The sequence below is a fragment of the Harpia harpyja genome, chromosome 1, assembly GCF_026419915.1.
Source record: "Harpia harpyja isolate bHarHar1 chromosome 1, bHarHar1 primary haplotype, whole genome shotgun sequence".
NCBI lineage: Eukaryota > Metazoa > Chordata > Aves > Accipitriformes > Accipitridae > Harpia > Harpia harpyja.
In genome coordinates this window covers 78,286,521-78,307,517 of record NC_068940.1, presented here as the reverse complement: position 1 = coordinate 78,307,517, position 20,997 = coordinate 78,286,521, and the positions used below count along the sequence as shown (strand labels likewise).

Genomic DNA, 20,997 nt, shown 5'->3' with positions numbered 1-20,997 from the left:
ACAGGAAAGGCTATGGCAAGTGGTGAGAAGTCTTTAATAGGAAACATCTCTACTGATTACAGTAATAGAGAACTATCTCTGAAGCCCATGCTGATTTCAACTGTTGCTTCTATCATGGCAAGGGAAACACTCTCAGGTAATCTTGTAATATCCTTACTTGCATGGGGCCTTATAGATTAGTTTGAGGGCTGGAAGTATTGGATAAAAACTGCTGCAGTCTAAGGTGCAAAATTCTGATTTGATCAAAATCTCCATGCTAATTACAATTTGCTATTTGAATAAATTTGTATTGAGAGAATTTGTCAGACTAAATAACTTTGAGCTGCCAGAACTCAGCATGACCTCCCAAAGCTGTCCCAAAAACCTTTTTGCTAGACCTTTTCTGGCATGTCCCCTGTTCTGTGATGATTCAGGTCAATATGCCCGGCTGCCACTATTATTTAAAACAATGTAAAAGGCAAAGACTTGGTGATCTCACTTTCTGTTTGGAGAGCTGAAAGCTATGACTGTTTTTTACACTGTGCTTTGTGCTTCTTGGATCAATATAAAGTTGAGCCAGAACCAAAAGCCAACAGCGAGTGAAACTAATTGCCAGGCCTGAGCCTACCAAAGTCACATCATTTGGCATTTGCTGGTGTTCTAAAGCAAGATACAAACTTCATATAGGTCCTGAGCGTGCCAGGGATCCGTTCAAGGTATCTTACACACACTATTTTATAGTTGGGAAGCCACAAAGTACCGTGGTCAATCTTGCTGCACAGAGCGCTTTGTACCAGCACCTTGGGAACCTTGAACAGTGATGGCCCAAAGACTCAGAAAAAGGTCTACCAGAGGGACAAGGGATGTGCCAGCTTTTGCCAATACTGTCAGGAGCTTGACCATGCCTGGCTAGAGAAGCAGAGTCAAGCCACCACCAAGCAGCATGCAGGACTCTCCATTACTTGAACTGGATAACAAAGGCTAGAGGCTACTGCTAGCCCAGGCCTCTTAAAACTCCCAGAAAACACCAGGAAGGTCCAAGGACAAAGGGGATAAATGGCCTGGCATTGGACCAGGTAAATCTACGTGCACACCTTTCTTCTCTGAGCACATGTTTGGGTGGGGGCAGGTTATTTTCTGTGATCATTTCCTGGACGACTGCTCACAGAAAAACTTAGGGAGGAAACCCGCTCTGCCCTCCGTCCCTTAGCTGCGGAAAGGAGCTGCGCCATCTCCCGATTTCCCCTTCTCTTACCCTTGCTTCTACCCCTACCCCTGGGGCCTGAGGTGCGGGAGCACCCCTCACCCCCCACCCCTCAGCCGGGGCACCGCCTCACGCTCGGAACGGCGGTTTCTGTGCGATTCCCGAGCCTTCCGCCGACCAGGAGGGCAGGTGCGGCGCGGCCTGGCCGGGCCGCAGCAGCCACCGCCGGCGCGGCGCCCAGCGGCGAGGGGAACAGCGGGGACGCCCCGCGCCCCGGCCCCCGCGGGGAACCGGGCCCAGCCCCGCTCGCGGCCAACAGGGACGGGACGGGACGGGACGGGACGGGACGGGACGGGACCCAGGCGGCACCGCCCCCCGCCTCCCCGCGCCTGCGCACGCCCCGGATCCGGGGTTTAGCGCCGGGGCAGCTGCGTCGTACCTGGAGCCTCCGGTTCTGCTGCCTCGCCGAGCCCGGTGCAGCTCGCCCTCCCCTGGCCCGCAGGTGGGGAGGGCCGCTCCAGCGGCAGAGGGGAGCCGGGGGTCGGCGGCATGCCTGGGGCGGGAGCCGGGCCGAGCGCGGTCTGTGGCTGCGAGGCCCTGGCGGAGCTGGGCGCCGGGCGGGGGGCCGCGGCGGTGGTTCGTGGGCTTCGGCGAGGCCCGGACAGGCCCGCGGCGGGGCCTTGCTTACCTTCGGGCGGCCGGGGCGGCCGCCCGCGCCCCTCCGCGCCGAGACACACACGCACCCCCCTCGACTCGCCCCCGCCGTCCGGGCGGGTGCAGGGGCCCGCCCGGGGCAGCCCGGCAGCGGCCGAGCTTGCCGGACGTTGGTCCGCGGCCGCCGGCTGGAAACTTCGCCATGTTTGCGAGAGCAGCTGCCGCTCTGTCTTGACGGGCGAGAAAATCCGTAAATCTGAGGGAGGTGCTTGACTCCTGTATTTTTGGCAGTGCCAGTCTTACCGAGCAGGCTGTGTCTGAGAGGTGGGTCTCTAAAGGGGTCGTGAAAGGCAGCACTGGAGATGCCTGCCCGTGCTGAGCGAGTTTGTGACTGCCAAGTCATCACCTTATCTTGCAGCTTTCTCTGTTTCGGAGGAGCTTGCAACGTTGGTGATTAAGCCGCAGCTGGTAGGGCAGAAGGTGGTCGTGCTTAAAAAGTCGTGCTGTTTTGAAAAAGAAGTAGGTTTGTAAACCTCAAGCTTATATGTTTGCATATAAGGGGTAAGAATGCCAGCCGAACTCTTTGAACAAGTATAGCAATCTAGTTTAACTATAAAGTTTCATTGAGTTTATAAACAAAAAATTTTTTCCCCCGAGTCCTGCATGTAACTCAGGATGTGGTGGTTCTGTATGCCTGGGACATTGTTTGGGTTTTGTCTACATACTCTCATGCTACAGTGCCATAGCAAGCTGAAGGGCGCAGTCTTAAACAAAAGCTGCTTATCACGACGTTTTTTAACTTACCAAACTCCTAACAGACTGTGAATTCAAGGAAGCCCCAGGAAAGTCCAAGGAGACTAGAGTGTATACATCAGTATGAGGGAGAGACTTGGTCAAAGCATAGCTGTTGAGGAAGGATGGTTTGTGACTTTGATGGTGGTGTAGAGGCTGTCACCTATGAAGATGATATACTCCTAGGACTGCTACTGTTCAGCATATAAGTGTTGGATAAAAGAACAAAGTGTTCTTGAGTTTTGGTCAGCTGTAATAAGGTTCGGTGCTTGGTTGCAGGGGGAAAAGCATGTTGGAGGAACACATTTCACCTGAAGGTGGTTTTCTGTTCTCTCATTTGTGAACCAAGACATGTCTCTAAGTCTGGCAGTAGAACAATAATTAAATTCTAATTAGTGAAGCTCAGGTACAGCTGGCATTAGAGGATACATCTGCATTAGTATCAGTTCAAATAAAGGGTGTGCTCTTGAAATGAGTTCCCAGTCATCCTTGCTTTCTGCACTTTGGTTCACGTCATTGTGATCTGGGAGTGCATGAACTCTTCCTTTTGGAAGAAGCTAAAGCTAGGTGCACTCCAGTTGTGAGTGAGTGTTGTCAGGCTAGACAAGAGCTAGTATGAAATAAACGCACAAAAACATATGTATAGTATAGTGTGAATGTTGGATCCTCAATAACTGTTTATTTCTATGGAGTTGCTACTTGTTCTGTATTTAGTTGTTAATGTAGGCATAGCCTGAGCCTACCATCAGTAGAGCAGGTAAGTTGAATACAGTTGTAGCACAACAGCACCAGGGATTGATCCCTAAGCTTTCAGGCCTCTAACTGTGACAGCTATTGCCTAAGCTGCAAGACTTAAATTTCGTAGCTTAAAGGCTGTAGGTCAGCTTCAAGGAGAACAGTAAGCAAAAACCCCATGTGGAGTAATCTTCAACATTGTCAACAGCTTTTTCAGAAAATTCTTTTCAATAGCTCAATAGTTTTAATTTTCAGTTCAACAGTTTCCATTACTGAATGGCTCCCAAACTTAGAATGTTTAAAAAGTGCTGCAGCAGCATAAGGATAAATAGTTTTCCTTCTTGTAAGGGTTTAATGACTTAAATGAATAAAATAATGCTGCATATTTGCTGGAACAGTAACTGGGACTTGTTGGCATTTGTTGAATTACTTTTCCCCTCCTACATTCACCTAGGCTTTCTGGCAATATAATGAATTAATGTTGTGCTTGTGTTACATCACCATATTTGAGATCTTTCTGTTCTGTCTTGAGGGGTTGGTTTAAAATATTCTGACTTTTTTGCTCCCTTAATCTTCCTCTTATGGCTTTCTTCCTCAGTGAATGAGCATGATCATTACTAGCAGCTACTTTAAAAATGCCACTTACAATGGAAAAAAAAAAAAAAATGAAGTTTTGCATACTCTTTTTAAATCATCCTGTTCCCCAAGACACTGGTGAATTGAGTGGCTGATGTCACTGTCTGTTAAGTAACTAAAATGGGTGTTAGGATAAGCTGCACAACTGATTGCCACTACTGTACAGATTTATTTTTTTAACTTTGAGTTTGTTTTCCACCTGTTGCAAACTAGGAAGGTTTCCACTTGTATCACTCCATTACAGCCTTTAGTTTCAGGTGTTCTGTGTTTCAAGGTAGTTTCAGTGTCATGACTGAAAAGCTACACTAATGAGAAAATTTTAAAATTTGCATAGGTAGCAAAAATGCTTTTGTGATGAATACTTTTTTTTTTTAACAAGTCTTTATAAATGCTATGTATTGCCAGCAGCTATGTTAAAGTAACTCCTGTTTTTTTCCTTGACTTTCCTGTGAATCAGTCCTCTTTTGGATTAAAGGGAATCATCAGTTTAAACACCTGGAGAACTATATTTCTAGCTTGGAAACTAGTAGCTGATCCCGTGTTCTCAAATCAAGTCCAACCTAAAAAGCTTATTAGAATTGAGTCTGTAGTGTGTGTAGACCCCACTGAAAATTGCAAACTTGCTTTCTAGAGCCCAGTCTTGATATTTTTTTTTTTTTTTTTACACAAAGATTAATGTATTGTGTGAAAAACTGTACAATAGCAATCCTTTGAAAAGCGCTGCTGGACTGTTGTAACCTTCTGCCAGCAATTGTACTGTTCTAACTTAAAAGCCTCTTATCGATCTCCCTTCAACCTGTGTGTATTGGAGGATCTGAACAAAAGTCCCGGTTAGTTCATGTTCTTACAGCTTGGGATCGACTCCAGCATGACAGGGCCTTAGCGCTTTGCAGGTCTTAAGGGATCTGAACAGAGGGCAACAGGAGTCTTGTCAGAGTAATGATGATAGACTAACAGTTACCTGATGTGGAGGAATAAATGCAAGCTGTGTTTGAATCGTTGTCCCTGAAAACTTTCTTCTGGTTGTTATTTTAGACATGGGAAAATCACTTTCTCACCTGCCTATGCACACATGCAAGGAAGATGGCTATGATGGAGGCACAGTGTCTGATAATATGAGAAATGGGTTAGTTCACTCAGAATCGCACAACGAAGATGGCAGATGTGGAGATGTATCGCAGTTTCCCTACGTGGAATTTACAGGAAGAGACAGTGTCACCTGCCCAACTTGCCAGGGAACAGGAAGAATTCCACGAGGTAAGTTTTCTTTATTTCTTTTTTTAACCCATAAATTTACCTCATAACTATGTGCAGTTGTAACTATAATAATCTGTAACAAATAGCTCTCCTAGTCAAGATGAAGTGTTTGACTTTTTCGCACTAAACATTTTGTTATGATTACACTGGATGAACAAAACAAATTGAGTCAGTTTTGGCTGTTACCTGTTGGGTCTTCTCTTGTCTGTACAATACCAGTGTTCCTTGCTTCTCAGCTTTAAATTCGCACATAACCCTAGCTCTTGCAAGTTGAATTTGCAAACCTTTGTTTTCCTGACACTTTATTGCATTTTTTTAACTACTTATCTTAAACTATTTGAATCAATATATGTCTGCAAAAATAGCTGCAAATACAGAGAGTGAAAAGTAGACCTGTGCTACGACACCTTTTCCCTGATCATTTATAATGAATTTTTCTTGCCCTCACTGCTGCCAGTGCCCCTCGATTTCCTTTACCTTCCCTTTGTCCCATCTGTCCCTGCTAGACAGAGGACCCCAGCTGGGAGTTGAAAATATATAGGATCTCTGGCTGCCCTGGGAAGGAGTAGGCTGCACAGCATTAGTCTTCATGCCTAACTGTTTTGTTTGCTTACTGCCCTCATCCTTTGCTTTTCCTTTTAATAAAAAATTCTGTGTTATTACACTTCTATATGATAAGCCACCTCAATAGCTATTTAGGAAGAGACCTTTGAAAGAAAGATGCAGGGTGTCTGAAACTGGGCAAAAGGAGAGAGTGGCAAATGCAGTGTGCCAAGGCACAGCCTTCTGCTTCAGCTGTAAAATTTTCCCTTTGATGAGCAGGGGAGGAACTGATGAGGTTTCATGTTTGGGACTGCTTTGCTTTTGCCAGAACTCTTATCCAAGATAGATTATTGGGTGTAAAACCTCTCAGAACTGATTTTGACCAGCAACTTGGGAAAATTGACTAATGTCTGTGCCATATTGTCCTTGTACATGGGCTTCAGTCAGATTATGTTCTGGTATAGTTCACAAATACTTCTGTCTCACCTGTGAATAAGTGGCAGGGGGCAGAGGATATTTAAATGGTTGCAAATATCATAAGAGATTTGTGGTTTAGCTGTTAAACTTTATACTATAATGTGTTCTTTGAGTACCTCTGAATTCAGTAAACTTGAAGTGTGGAAGAGCTAGGCAACTAAAAATTAACTGAAAGACGAGAAGGAAGTTTGTTCTGTTAGCTTGCTAACTTGAAATACTTGATAATTTCAATAGCAAGTCTTACTCAAAATGGTGCTAGCTAAAATTTAATAATAGCGCGATTCTTATGTTCAAAAGCTTATTTCTTTGACTATAGGATTCTTGAATGTGATACTTAAGCAAATGTGAGTTAATTTGTTAACCGTTTTGCAGTAACTATTAAAAATGCATGTTGTCCGTACGTTCTAACGAAATAATGTGATTAAAACTAGAACTTGAAATGAGTTATCAGAACAAATAGGGCTGTCTGTCTAATTATTCCTCATTACTTTAGAAAAAAAATCGTTTGGGATTTTCTGATGGGAGTAGGGGAAAAATTAAGTGTTCACAGAATGACTGAATGACTAGTAGGGAAGATACGTAATGTGATATGGCTAAAGTGTGTAATAAACATGTGGAATTGTGTTTTACTTGGACAGCTTTAGCTTTTCAGTATGGTAAAGTATGAAAGTAGGACTGGGCTGTTTTGTTCAAAAGTTGAAGATGCTTCATTGAAGCTGAGATGAAGAACTGTTTTAAATTGGTAGAGGTTTTTTAGAAGGTTGATGTTACATACTACTGCCTGCTTAGTTAGCATGCTTTGCTCAGCTTAGTGATTCAGCATGGAATCACTTCTAAGTGGCTGATTAGCTAAGTGATAGTGCTGGTCAAATTCTGCATTTGGCTTAAAAAATACAAATCTGACTTGGTCTTGAGGCCTCTCTGTTCTCATATGGATGAATCTCAATTCCATTTTCTTGTACAGCAAATAGCAAAAGCTATACAGGCAGATGTAGTCTGTGTGTTTTCAACAAATCATCTGTGCTTGTGTTCTTTATTTCTACTGTTAAAATATCCCCCTTTTAAAAATGCTCTGTAGTGAAGTAACTTGTTGCTTGGAGGAATTCCAGTAGATACTTTTTTGACTTCCAGGGTGCTGCAGCTCAGTCCCATGAGAAATGGTTGTATATACCAGTGATTTCCAGAATGCACTGTATATATAATTTATGTTGCCAGTCACCCCAATTTTTTTTTTTTAATTTTTTTTTTTTTAAAACAAACCTGACTTTTGCTTTTCAGAAGAGTGCATGTAGAATGCTTTCTGGATCAATTCTTCCTGTCTGAACTTCCGAATGTTTTGTCGTATGACTTTATATGGTCTGGCATAGAGAACTGGAAGCTGTTAATGTACCTCAATTTCTTTCCAGGAAATGGTGCCAGAGGCATGCTGCCTCCTGTTTATGTATGCAGCACAGAATTTGTTGCTGTTTTGGTCTTTGTGGGCTTGGTGGTTTTTTCCTCTCCATGTTGTGTAAGCTGCGCTCTATTTCAGAAAGTGACATAAGCTACAGTAGTATTCCACTTGGGTTGTTATCTGGAATTTAAATGTTTAACTTCAGTGTTTATTCTTTGTTGCCATTAAGTTATAAGGGGTACTCTTTGTTTGAAATAACTGCAAAAATATGTATTCTTTGTTTGTTTAAATTCTGAAAGGGTGTTTTTGTTTCCAGGGCAGGAAAATCAGCTGGTAGCCTTAATTCCATACAGTGATCAGAGACTGAGGCCAAGAAGAACGTAAGTTAATAGTTAGTTGTGATACACGAATCTACAGTTAATTCTTCTCTTCTAGTTAAAATTCAGCAATTTAAAGGAGATAGTGTTAAGAAGAATCAAGCAAAAATCACTGAAATGTTTTCTTGCATTCAGTATTGAAAGAATCCTGCTTGTGAGTAATATCAGCCTCAACCTTTAACTCTTGGAGAGTTATTTATTAACAGGTGTACATACTCCCATCACAGTATCTCTTACAAAGCTAAGTAATGCTGTATGATCTCTTCATGTAGATATTTATCTGAATGTCTACAGTAATTATGCAAGTATTTCTCAATCTCTGTAGCATCTTAATTGATCTAAGCAGATACATCCTCAGTGTTAAAGTCTTGAGTAAAGTGATAACTTCTTTGGGCTACTACTACAAAATAAGTCACCTAGAAATTAATTTGTAAAGCTCTGAACAGCTAGCAAAATCAACATATTATCATTCTGTTACAGCATATTTAATTTTTTTTTTTTCTAGGATCTGCTTAAAGGTTTAATTACAGTGCTCAGGGCTTCTTGTTCTGACACTTTGTTTTTTCTTTTTCCTTAGTGTTTGGATGTTTCTGTAGTAAACAGAAATGAGTGCCAGGAAAAAAAATACAGTAACTTCATGTACTACTATCCTGGATCATACATCTGATGTAATAGTAGTACAAATTTGAAACATATTCCTTTAGTGTTCTAATTTTGAGAAAATTGGAGCTGCAGTTGAGCCTTTTATTTGTGTATTTTTTAATTAACATACACCCCTTTCCCCCTTTTATATTAAGTTAATTGTGAATTTCCTGTTCCTTAGCAGGAGTCTAACACTTTCCCTGAAAGTCTCTTATGACAAAGAATCCCATGTAAGGCATATAAGAGTTTTATTCTCCTTTTTGGGTGTGTTGTGCAAGAGTCCCACAGAATGACAAAAGTTCTGCTATAAATAAATTTTAAGAAGTGCTTATGTTTCAAAGCACATATGTAGTTACCTCTTCCATTTTCATCTTTGTTACAAATGTTGGGATAACCACATGTTTTGAAACTTGATTTCTGATGTATATACAAGAGTAACATCTCTGTTTCAGACATAGATGTGAAGTGCAGCATAGCTTTTTTTTCCCCTTTGGAAGCTAATGGAAGCTAGAAATAGACTGAACTAGTTGTATTGACTAGTCATGCTCCTTATCACTTAAAAGAAAATAACATTCCACAATTGTTTACTGTGCTTTTGACTCTGAAATGTGCTCTTTTTTTCTCCAGAAAGCTCTACGTGACTGCTTCTGTAATTGTATGTTTACTACTTTCTGGGCTGGCTGTATTCTTCTTGTTTCCTCGCTCAATTGACGTTGAATACATTGGTGTGAAGTCAGTATATGTCACTTATGAACAGGGTAGACGTATAATATATCTAAATATTACGGTAAGTCTAGCTATCTGTTTGGATGTTTGTAATGGATAAATGCAACAAGAGATACTACTGTGAGAGTTTAATATACATAGAAATTGTGGTCTGGCTGGTAAGCTTAGTTAGTGCCTTAAGAAATACCAGCAGATACAATGACCAGTTTGAAAAATGTGACTGGACGTGCTGTGGCTGGTTCCTGTAGCTGTAGAGGTGTAGTTGCAAGCTACTATTGAGTCTTCTGTTTTCGTGGGACCAGTGACTTTGGAGTTCTCTGCATTATTTTTGGAATATGAGTGAAATGCAGTGTGTGTATGCAGGGATGTTATTAAACTCTGCCCTGGTATCATGCATCTGTCAAAATTGGGTTTGAGGAAAAATGATTTCTTATCCACCTTAAAACTCAAAGGGGTTCTTTCCACATGCTTCTTGACTTCTTGGTAATGCAGTCAATACAGGATTGCCTAAAGACTTTTGGTGGTGTTCCTCCTTTTAAATAAGGCAAAGCAGCTATGGAGAAGAGGGTCCTGTGATAGCTAAATTTCCAGGGAGGAATAATTGAGGATAGAAAGAAATGCAGTATTTGCAGTGGAGGGTGGGCACCAGTTTGTGCTATTCAATATATTGGCACAAAAAACTGAGCAAGGGGTTAAGTGATGGTCCCTTATGCCCCACCCTGCCCCCAGTCCTAGAAGGCAGGGAAATATACTTGTATAATTTTAGGTATTACTGTCTCAGGCACAAAGTTCAAAATGTGTGCTTATCAAGATACACAGAATGGATAGCTGTTAATGTTTTATGTTTGGGGTTGGTTTTTTTTCAGAACACACTAAATATAACGAACAACAACTATTATTCTGTTGAAGTGGCAAATATCACAGCCCAAGTTCAGTTTTCAAAAACAGTTATTGGCAAAGCACGGCTAAACAACATCACCAACATTGGTCCTCTGGATATGAAACAGGTAAATAGGATAGGCTTTCAAAGTCGAATACCTGTTAATCTTCATACATAAATTTACTTATTTGTGTTTGCACTGCTTTTTTTCTTTTTTCTTTTTTTTTTTTTTCAGATTGACTATATGGTGCCCACAGTCATACAAGATGAAATGAGCTACATGTTGTAAGTGTATTAACCTCTAAATGTCACATGGATCTTATTAAAAATTACAATGGTGCTAAAAAAGATTTTTTTCAAAGTCAGCAGAAATGTATTTGGAGAGATGTTGTGGCATTTTCTTTGTGTGAGTTTAATAGTACTGAAAAATACTGAAACCACAGTTGTTTCAAGAGTTTCATATACTGGCTTGTTGTACCTGGCTCTCAGCACTTTGAATGGTATCTCTATCCCAATGTTTTAGGCCTTGGCAATAGCTAAGACCTGCTGCTTTTAGGGGTGAAGGTGCGGGTGTGTTCCCCTAACACTCTTTAGTAACTTTCCCACAAATTTCTCTGATGGTAGAGGGAATTTGTGTTTAATTCTATACAAATTAGAGGCTAACTTGTGTTACTTTTCTTCAGACCATGTGTATGCAAAGGTAAGCAGTGTTTACAGCCTGTCCTATAAGCAGTTTTATTCATAGCTTCTGAAAGTTCATTTGACCAACAGACTATTAGCTCAGTATATCATGGTAACAGAACCAAGTATTAGTTCTCTTACACTGAAATGCAGACTGAACAGAAAGGGTTAACTATTGAGACTTCAGGTCTCTGTGCATGTTCAGTGATGCCAGCCCCTTTGGGGTGGAAAAGAAACTTACAGCTTTGAAGTATTGGAATAAATTGAAATAGATATGAAATAGCAAAGTGGGCACTAACTTTAAATAAGCAGAAAGTGTTGTACTTCTGTCACCTCTTAAAAGCACGTAAGTTAGCTTTATGTAAATGCTGAATCCTGTGGATCTGCTCACCCTTTGGATGCATGAGGAATAAACATGGCCTTCATAGAACTCATGCTAATACCTACCTGGTTGTACTTTTTGTGCAATACTGCGTTGAGACTTCTTTCATGCTCAGTATTGTGGCCTTAATTTCAGTAATGCTGTTGAGTGTTCCCAACAATCGCTGCAACTTTTACCTGCAAGCTGGTGACTAACCTTAGAAAACCTGGATGACTTTGGATGTGGACAGGCAAAAGCTGCTCTGCCTGTGGATTGAACTGAATGGCTTTCAGGCTTTTCTGCTTGATAGCTGCAGCCTTGGTAACAGTGTGGAAAAACGATGTGCTCGCTGGTCCAGCTCGGAGGTAGATTGTGCAGTCTTGGAGTAGAGGCAGAGAAACGGTCATGTGTCAGTGCCAGTAGTCTGTAATGTGCACTTGCCCTCCTTCAGGACAGCAAGTGTTTGTGAATGTTACTAGAAGAGCAGACTAATAGGTGATTTGTACGCATGTGAAAATAATCATTGCTTCAGCACAGTGATGCTGAGCATGGGCTATAACTGATAATAAGAGACCCATAACTATGGAAGTTTGTGTCAGTTAAGGATCTAAGTTCTTGTACAGGCTGAATACAACAAGGTCCTAGTGCTTGTGATGTGTTCAGAATGTACTAAACAGAATTTGAGCCACACACAAAACTGTAGTTGTTCATTTTCTCCAGATTTTCTGTACGTTACACAGTTAGTATTAGTTGACCTTCCTGACCTGTTGACAGTTATTGTCGCTGATGGGTTTCTGCTCTTTCACTGTATTGTGAGTCTTGAAAGCCTGGGAAGCCTGAGCTCACTGTATGGAGCAACCCTGGAGACAGCAAGTGAGCTTCCTTAGTTTGAATAACCAGCCAATATAGCTTCAGCTGGTCTTAGTGGAGTTTTGTATTTTTTACTGTGTTTGGGTTTTTTTTCCACACACAGATATCTAACTTGACTCCAGTGAAGGCCCTGGGATATTTGTAATACAGATAGTATTGTGGGTTATAGCATTGGAGTTTGTAGTGGATCACATTTCAGTGTTTCCCCAGCTAGTCAATTTAGGTCTTGTGTTAGTCTTAACTAGCTAGTTGTTTGGATCCTGGAGAGTATGTCCTGTAAAATTAGCTTAGGTTGAATACAGGAGATCTTAGAGACCTGAAGCGTCTGCATACAGTCATATGGATTCAGCAGACCTGTATGATGAAATCCACATCATACAGGGCATTTCCACACATTAATTTTAGAGAGCTGGCTCAATGTGGAGTTCACCTTCAATGTAGTTTCCTAGCTACAGTTTTGTGCTGTGTGGTGTGTGTTTTTTACGGGGATTTTTTTGGTTGGTTGGCTTGTGTGTTTTGGGTTTTTTTTTAAACTGATTTATTTCCAGATAGTGGGGATTTTTAAGTCCAGATTATGTTGGTGGTATACCTTTCTGCTTGTCCGCCAGTATGTGCTGTTGGATATGAGCTGGCTTTATGTTATGTTACAGGTTGTCTATATTTTGGATTAGAAAATTAGAATAACTATCTGGCATTATGGTTTAGCTAAATCCTGTTTTAAGCCTAGCAGGGAAAAAAATCCAAATATTTGTTATTACTACAGATATCAATATAAAACAACTTTTAATACTGGACTGTTTTATTTGTATTTTCATACAATTTGGATCACCTGTGTTCATTCACTGTTTAATACTTCATCATGTGTTTGGTGCTGGGGAAAAGAATGACAATGGCATGCAAATATTGTGGGTGGCTGCCATGCAATCTTATTGCACTGATCACATGCCTTTCATTCCAGAGCTGATAAATTTGTGACCAAGAGCAATTGATTTAAGCGGGGGGGAAGTATATATTTACATAGTGCTCTGTATAACTGATATGTAGGTGCATGTCAGAAGATGTAAGTCTGAAAAGGGTATCTCATGAGAGAACAATAACTCTGACTTGAGATCTCTGCAGATTGGTTAAAGGTTACCTTGCATACTACAGAAGTGGATGAGTGGAAAAAAAAAAAAGGGGGACTTTCCTAAGTCCTTGATACTTTTTGAGCAAGAACAGCAAGCCTTCAGGACTACTTTTTTTTTTTTCATAGAAATTGCTGCTTTTACTTGAAAAGATGCTGAGGTTGGCATAATGTTGACCTTTTGTTGTAAATTTTCCTTTCTATATATCAATTTCATGTGAAGTGAAATTGCAGCAAATCATGTCTATATCCCTTCATAGTAAAAGTCTTCATCAGTGATGAAGTGATGTTGACATGCTTTAAGGTAGTGGTTCAGGTTAACTTTGGTTAGCTTCTGAAAGATGGTGTGAACACTGTTTCACAGGACACTTTTGTTGGCAAGCATTACATGTAAGCAAGCACTTTTGAATATAGTTCATGTGAGAGCAAGACTGTGTATATAAAAGTAGACCTAGGTGAGTATACAGTTGCTGGCAGTGTTTTTCAACAAGTGTTTTAGTTGCTGTTGCTAGCAACTCTATGGTCTGTATATACCCAGACAGCAGAATTTCCAGTTGAAGCCATGATTCTTGCTTTTTGGATAATTACCTGTAAAAGCTGGATGCAAATGCTAACAGTTGTTTTTCTTTTTTGCAGTGACTTCTGTACTTTAGTATCTATCAAAGTGCATAACATAGTAGTGATGATGCAGTAAGTATGGAAACTTCCTATTTGTTGGAAACAACTTTAAAAGCTATGTAATTTTTGTTGAAATACTACTCAGAAATACTTAATCCTGGAGTCTGTGCATCACAGATAAAATGAAATCAGCTTGCTTTCTAGTGTAATAACTTCATGGTTCTTGAAACAGAACTATGTCTTTTGACGGTTCTGGTTCTGTAAAGATACTTGAATAGGTGGAACTGTTACTACTGTATCTGCTCTGCAGTTGGGCTGTAGCCGTGGAGCTATTAAGGTCTCAAATACTTTGAAATGAGTTTGTGTATCAGCCACTGTTCAAAAATTGCCGAGATCTTCGTGATTTTGAAACAGTTACAGGCTTTAGTATGTGGCCAGAGTCCACTTTTTGTGACTGATTGCATAAATAGCAGCATGGTGGGGTCTTTTTTTTTTTTTTTTTCTTAAGAGGGGTTGAAGAGGGGAGGTGTAGACCAACCATGGCTGTGGCTTCTCTAATGATTTGCTTTCTCCTCACAAAGCAAGGTATTAATGAGTAAACCTCAGCTTTACTACCTTCTTTAGAAAAAAAAGTCTGCTCAGGTTAATGGAGAAGATCTATAGTGGTAAACTAGTATTGTTTTTAACTTATTTAAAACTTATTTTGTTCCAAAAATTTTCCCTTAAAAACCCCTAGCAATGTAAAAACACTGATCTTTAGAATGGCAAACTCAAGCCTCTCACAAAACAAATCTCTCTTATGTTTTGTCTTTTTTAAGAGTGACAGTGACAACCTCTTACTTTGGCCACTCTGAGCAGATATCCCAGGAGAGATACCAGTATGTGGACTGTGGAGGAAACACCACCTACCAGCTGGGCCAGTCAGAATATTTAAATGTACTTCAGCCTCCGCAGTAAAAGCACCTGTTGGTTAGTGTGGAATGACTGCTGTTGATGCTTGCAGAGATCCTTTGAATAGGACTGGTACTATGTGAAGGGGAGAGTATGTGCATGTAAAGCATAGCGAACATGGTGACCCGTTCACTTTAGATGCAAGGAGGGAGAAGGTGCAAAATGTATATAGATGCACTTGTTAAATGTTGTGTTTTCCCCTTCTGTTTGCTTTCTATTACTGTAAGCACTTCTGTCAAGTTGTGTGGTGGGAGGGAGAGGGGGAATATCAGATTCTTGAACTGAAATGGGACCTTTCCTTACAGTGTGGTACATCAACTTAGAGTAACTGTGTGTATGTCTGTGTTTAGGTGAAATGTGTCACTAATGAGCATTTTAGAAAAATTGATACTCATAAATTTTAAGTTTATACTTCAGTTATTGATATTTGACTATTGAAACTGGCAGTATTACTACTTAAGTAAACAAGATTACTTTGAGGTATCTGCGTGTGAAACTTCTGTTAGTAACCCAGTGGCCATAGTTCTTTATTTGGGGATTCTACTTCTTGTTTGCTGTACATGATTAGAGGTGACATGCAGTCTGTGAAAGCTAGGAAAGCTCTCTTGGATGACACTATACTTGAATGTGCAACTCTAGAATCTGGCATCTTTTCATTCATACTGCCTCCTGCTACCTCTGGGATGTTGTAAGGAGAATGTATGTTGTTAGATTTAAAGTTGGATTTAAAAACAAAACAAAAACCAACTCCCAGAATCATTACTGACAAAGGAAAAATTCAAGACTGTAGAAAACGAATGGGTAAAGACTTTGACAGTGTTTTTTCTCCTTTGTTTTTTAGTAAACTTTTGAGTACAGCTATTAAAATCAAGATCGTGTAGTTGGAACTAGATGGGAAACTATTTGAGCCATGGGTTTGGGCAGCTTGATGTAAATTTTCATCATTTTTATTGTTTTAATATACTGTGTATCTAAGCTACTTCTAAGTGTTAATATGTTGAGGTGTGTATATTTAGTGCGCAGGCTCAGTAGGCAATGCAGTAGTTGCCTGAATCTCCAGAGCACTCACAGTTCACATCAAAGTTATGTAAGTGAGAATAAAGCAGTTCTTTCTGTAAGAGTAAATGCTGATGTAATCATGACTGACTTATAACAAAGCTATTAAATATTTTCAGTAGGATAGTTTGCACAGTGAGAATTTCTGGGGTTATCAAATGTGGTGATTGTAAATTTGGGGTCCAAAGTTGCTTGACTTCTGAAGGCTGACTGTTCTAAGGGTTAGGTACGAGACTTTTTTTTTAATTAACTAGATCAGGATTGTTTTATTTCTGAATTAGATAAGATGCAGCTGTAAGAAGGTACTATTGAGACTGTTGCATTGTAATGAACAATATATTTTTTTAAAATAGATGTTGCGGTTTTTATGCTGCCCATCTCCTGGAAATAAGCTATATAAAATGAATTGGCAATAAACACTATGGAAAAAGGCTGCTGAGTAACTTCTTGCAACTAACAATCTCTTATGCTCCAGTACTTCAGTGGAGGTGCATGTCTATATTACACTTTTCTTTGTCAGCCTTTCTTAGGTGGACCTAACTGGGTGGGTGGGGAAAAGAATATTGATGATGTAAGGCTGATTTAAAAGAAATTAAGTAACCATACAAAAAAAACTCTTCTCTCTTTGAATTGCTATAAGCACTTATTCTGAATGTCTATGAAAAATTTTGGAACCTAAACTGTCAGTTTCATATAGTTGTTGATAAGATGAAGATGTCAGCCTTTGGCTTTGGAGAACTTCTAGAACTGGAATAGTCAATTCTGATGACTTATTGTAGTTACGTTCTGAAAATTATTCTTGAATCTGGGCACTTAAAAGTAAACACTCTTTATTACAGCTTACAATCATGGGGGAAACTAGTTCACAATTGACTCTAGTCTTCCTAGAGTATAGATGAGGTTTAGTCCTGTGGCTGATAAAATACATGCAGAAACTTGTGTGATAGTCTGAAAAGATACAGGTGATAACTAAAGACCAGGATAGTGGGGAGCTGGGTAGAAGCAGAGGGGTAAACTCTTCTATGTTACCTGTTGTAGAAAGATTTGCTTATATTGGAGATTAGGGAGAGAATTCTGCTTTAAATCATGCCAGATCTGAAGTCAGCCAGCAAGTGATATGGATTTTTTTCTGCTAGGCTGAAGTATTTACAACTAGAGTGTTGGTTTTGTTTGTTTGGGGTTGTTTTTTTGTTTGTTTTTTTGTTGTAGAAAAAGAAGAAAACATCTCTAGGCAGATATTTGTATCAATTTAAAAAAAATTTTTCTTCAAAGGATAAAAGCTAATCTAAAGTAACTGAATGGCACAATGATAAAATTATTTGGTGACAGTAATGAATGCCACTTGGAACAGGCATGGTGGGGGGAGGTTACACTGTTACACAGTGTTGAGACTCAAACTGACCTTTGAAAGTCTGGCAGACATGCTGAGCAAAATACATACCTAAATCTGTTGGTCTTATGTTGCATGAAATGATTGGTATTGGCTAATTTAAAATAAAGAATTATGAGTGGAATTATTCTTTCCATGTATGTGGCAGAAGGAGGAAGATACAGCTCTTAATGTCTGTCATCTGGGATTTCTAATGGGTATGAACTTTAACACCATCAATGTGTAGTAGACTTATGGAATGACTAAGAGTTCTCATCTTAAAGGGTGGGGTAAAGATCCTATTGATGAATCCTCAAATTAAGTCAGTTACAGGAGAATCAAAGGCTTAAGATTCTGCGTGTGCTTGTATGTCCTTGCAAAACTGTCAGCATTTTACTAACCAAACAAGGCAAGTATTTGAATTTAACTACTACTTTTAATATAAGATCTGATCAGATAAGCAGGCAAGCATCTGTTTGAATACTTAACTTAGACTTCATTTCTGTGGCTGAGCTTGGAAACATGCGAAGGGAGCAAGGGAGGTCAGTATTAACCTGTATAACTTTGTAAACAAGGTATGAGAATAGATCCAAGTGACAGAGCTGTAATTATTTCACATTTTTTATCTTGATTTTTAAAATAAAAAAGGCAATCGTTTTGGTTCACTGTAAATCAGTAAGTACAAATTCTCTCCCAGAAGGTCAGCTTGAAGAATTGTAATTTTTTTCTGGTCTGTTTTCCTGTATGTAAGATGGTTTCTGAAGGACTTTTTCTGAATTGATTCATATTTCACTTGTAACTTCCCCACAATCTTTGAATACTATCAAATACATATATACTGGCATTGTAGTGTTGTGCTTCAAGGGATTTATTTCTAGTATAATTCTTGTCACTTGAGTTCTTTGTAGCAATTCCTGTACCAAAACCTGTTGCACTTTAAAGTGGAAGCTCTGTTAGTTATCTCTTAAAACAGTGGTCCAGATGTTGTACTGTAATGGCACAATTGAAAAGCAAAATTTAATGTATTCTGTATAGAATAACTGTAAAATTTCAAAATTACAACTTAAGGTAAATTAATATGGAATACTTAAATGCATAAAGATGTTGGCTCTTTGGCCATTCTGACCTGGACAACAAAATTATTTTACATTTTAAATATGATGCTTTAAAAATAAATGAATGAATAAAACCACCAAACGAACTCAAAGATCTAACCATCAAATATCCATTTGGAGAGATTTAAAGGGAAGCGCTCTTACTAAAAGATGTAGTACCTGACGCTTACTCTTGAATTCCTGGTGTGGGGAAAAGCCTATAGAAGCTCATTTATAATTTGTTCATCATTCATCTTGATATTTAGGGGATAGTTGCTGCTTAATCTTTTATAAAGACAAGCATAACTATCTTTTTCCTGTGTGGTATAGCTTTGAAGTTCTTAGTGCACTTCTGAGGTGTGCATGACCTTGATATTAACATGGTGGTGTTTATATTTTGCAGCCTTATGTTGGCAAACTTAAGTACATGCTTCAGTTGACCTTGCTCCAAATTGTCCTTGAAGTTCTGCAAGTGAATAAATTTTTTCATAGTAGTACACTGCAAACATGACTCTTGGTGTTTTAGCATGTGGTGTATAAAGCTAACCATTTGAGCACTGAATCTTGAAGTGCTTGGATTGAAACATTAGGGTCTTTAAACATCTGATTGAAGTACTGTGCCCTCATGATGGAAAGGATGGTGCTTGGAGTAGTATGAGAGAGATTTCTAGATTCAGAAATGTTAAAAGAAAAATAGTGTTATTTCTTATTTGGCATTTAAGGCTTCCTTCCCCCCCCCCCCCCCCCCCCCCCCGTGGTGCTGATGACGTGGGGATTAGTTGTGGTTTTGCTTCTCTTCCCACCCCCCAAATCTGTAGTGGGACATCTATCTGTTCCCAGGCAGCATCTTGTGAAATGAGTGACTTGTTTCACAGTTGGGCAGCTATGTGAAGCTTAACATCAGCTGGACTGGACTTTGAGAGTTAAGAGATAAGTAAGACTAGCAGTAATACCTCTAAGAACTAAATTTTTTTACTTGCCTGTCTAACAAAATGCCACAACCGTAGCAATGCTTCCAGGCTTACTGTTACTTCTGGAAGGGAAGGATAAGTAATGCAAGTTCAACCAATGTACTTCAATAATGGACTACTGCAACCAGCAAAACACCTGTTAAGTGTTGCCGCTGATGACGCCAAAAAATCTAGATTTTTTTTTTTTTGGCTTGAGGGGCAGAGAATAAAACCCAAGTCAAAACCCGACCAAAACATGTTGAAAACAATTTGGGTATGGCAAAAACATCCAGTGGTTGTCTACTTGAGAAGTCACCTTCCTATTTTACCTTTAGCTGGGGAATTCTGGTCATTACCAGAGGGGTAGTTTGGGGTAGTTTGCTCTGTTGCCCTACAGCTTTTGCCACGTAAACCTGCTTTTCTGCCTGTAGGCAGGCCTGTTGGACAGAACAGTTGGCTGCAAAGAATCTGTACAATTAGTGTCAGGCCCTACAGTGTAGTGTGAGACTGTTTAGTGGCAGTAACATACTGATCCTGATACTGTCCTCTTCCATCAACCATCATAAGGGTCTTACAACCTGGATGCGTATGTCTTTTGGGTACTGAAACTGCTTTTGCTTTGCATGGGCAGGGATATTTAGTGCCAGACATGCAAGTATATTATGGTGCCTGAGTATTTTGGGTCTGACTGTCAGTCATTTAGTTATTTTTGTTTTGTTTAAGGAAGCAAACTTAACCACTGTTAACATCCACTGTACAGAGTGTGAATATAATAGCTTGAGATATGTATAGAAATACTAATGAGTGATAACTATTTTTGTAACTTAAGAATTGTAAACTGTTGTTCTTGTGACTGTGTAGCAAACAATCTATCAACTTAAGCATGATATACGCTTTATAAGTCAAGGGGTATTTGGGAATGACTTGTAGGACACAGAAGTGATCTTAATGTAAGTTAACTGGGGCAAGGGACCTTGTTATTTAGAGGTTCAAAATCTTCATTATGAGTATGTTTCTAGACAGGATTGTTTGACTCAAAGAATGATATTAAATTTTCTATTAAAAAAAGCTTGGGTCATGTATCTTTTTTTTTTTAAACTGACAATACTTTTCTCTCCTTCTTCCCTATCTCCCACAAGTTTTCCCCTATCTCCCATATTTTTTCCACAAGCTTTCATGTATTTTCAATGGTATGATTTCAATTTTTGTAAGTATTAGCATTCCATGATGTGAAAACTTTGCAATCTGCTTTTTTTATATTATGTTTTATTTTAAGTCTGTAATAAATTGGAGTATCTGAAAGCTAAGCACCATATGTGAACGCATTACTGTTGTCTGACTGGACTATTAAAGTAACTGAGTTAAAAATCTAGGCTGTTGTGGTGGGTTGACCCCAGCCAGCAGGTGAGCCCCCATCCAGTTGCTCAGACACTTTTCCCCCTGGTGGGATAGTGGAGAGCATCAGGACAAAAGCAAGAAAACTCATGCGTAAGGATAAAGACAGCGTAATAGGGGAGCAAAGCTGTGTGCACAGGCAAAGCAATATAAGGAATTCATTTCCTGTCAGCAGGCAGGTGTTTACAATGGGAAGACAAACACTGTAACCCCAAATGTCCCTCCTTCATCCTC

General features: G+C 39.7%; 1 protein-coding gene across 2 annotated transcripts; it reads left to right on the top strand.

The window, feature by feature from the left end:
• Positions 1-1,568: 1,568 nt before the first annotated feature.
• TMEM106B (transmembrane protein 106B) lies at positions 1,569-18,924 on the top strand. 2 transcript variants are annotated; one of them, XM_052801281.1, is made up of 8 exons: positions 1,569-1,685; positions 5,036-5,257; positions 7,987-8,050; positions 9,317-9,476; positions 10,282-10,422; positions 10,531-10,580; positions 13,967-14,020; positions 14,767-18,924. In XM_052801281.1, the coding sequence occupies exons 2-8, from the start codon at positions 5,038-5,040 to the stop codon at positions 14,903-14,905; spliced, it is 828 nt and encodes a 275-aa protein (XP_052657241.1). In that variant the 5' UTR covers positions 1,569-1,685; positions 5,036-5,037; the 3' UTR covers positions 14,906-18,924. The 2 variants fall into 2 exon arrangements, with proteins under 2 accessions (XP_052657241.1, XP_052657249.1); XM_052801289.1 differs by lacking the exon at positions 1,569-1,685 and adding an exon at positions 2,008-2,161.
• The last annotated feature ends 2,073 nt before the right edge of the window (positions 18,925-20,997 follow it).

Coding starts and splice junctions, on each gene's coding strand:
- TMEM106B (XM_052801281.1), top strand. CDS start 5,038: ATGGGAAAATCACTTTCTCACCTGCCTATGCACACATGCAAGGAAGAT. Junction 8,051..9,316: donor AGACTGAGGCCAAGAAGAAC/GTAAGTTAATAG, acceptor TTTTTTCTCCAG/AAAGCTCTACGTGACTGCTT. Junction 14,021..14,766: donor AACATAGTAGTGATGATGCA/GTAAGTATGGAA, acceptor GTCTTTTTTAAG/AGTGACAGTGACAACCTCTT.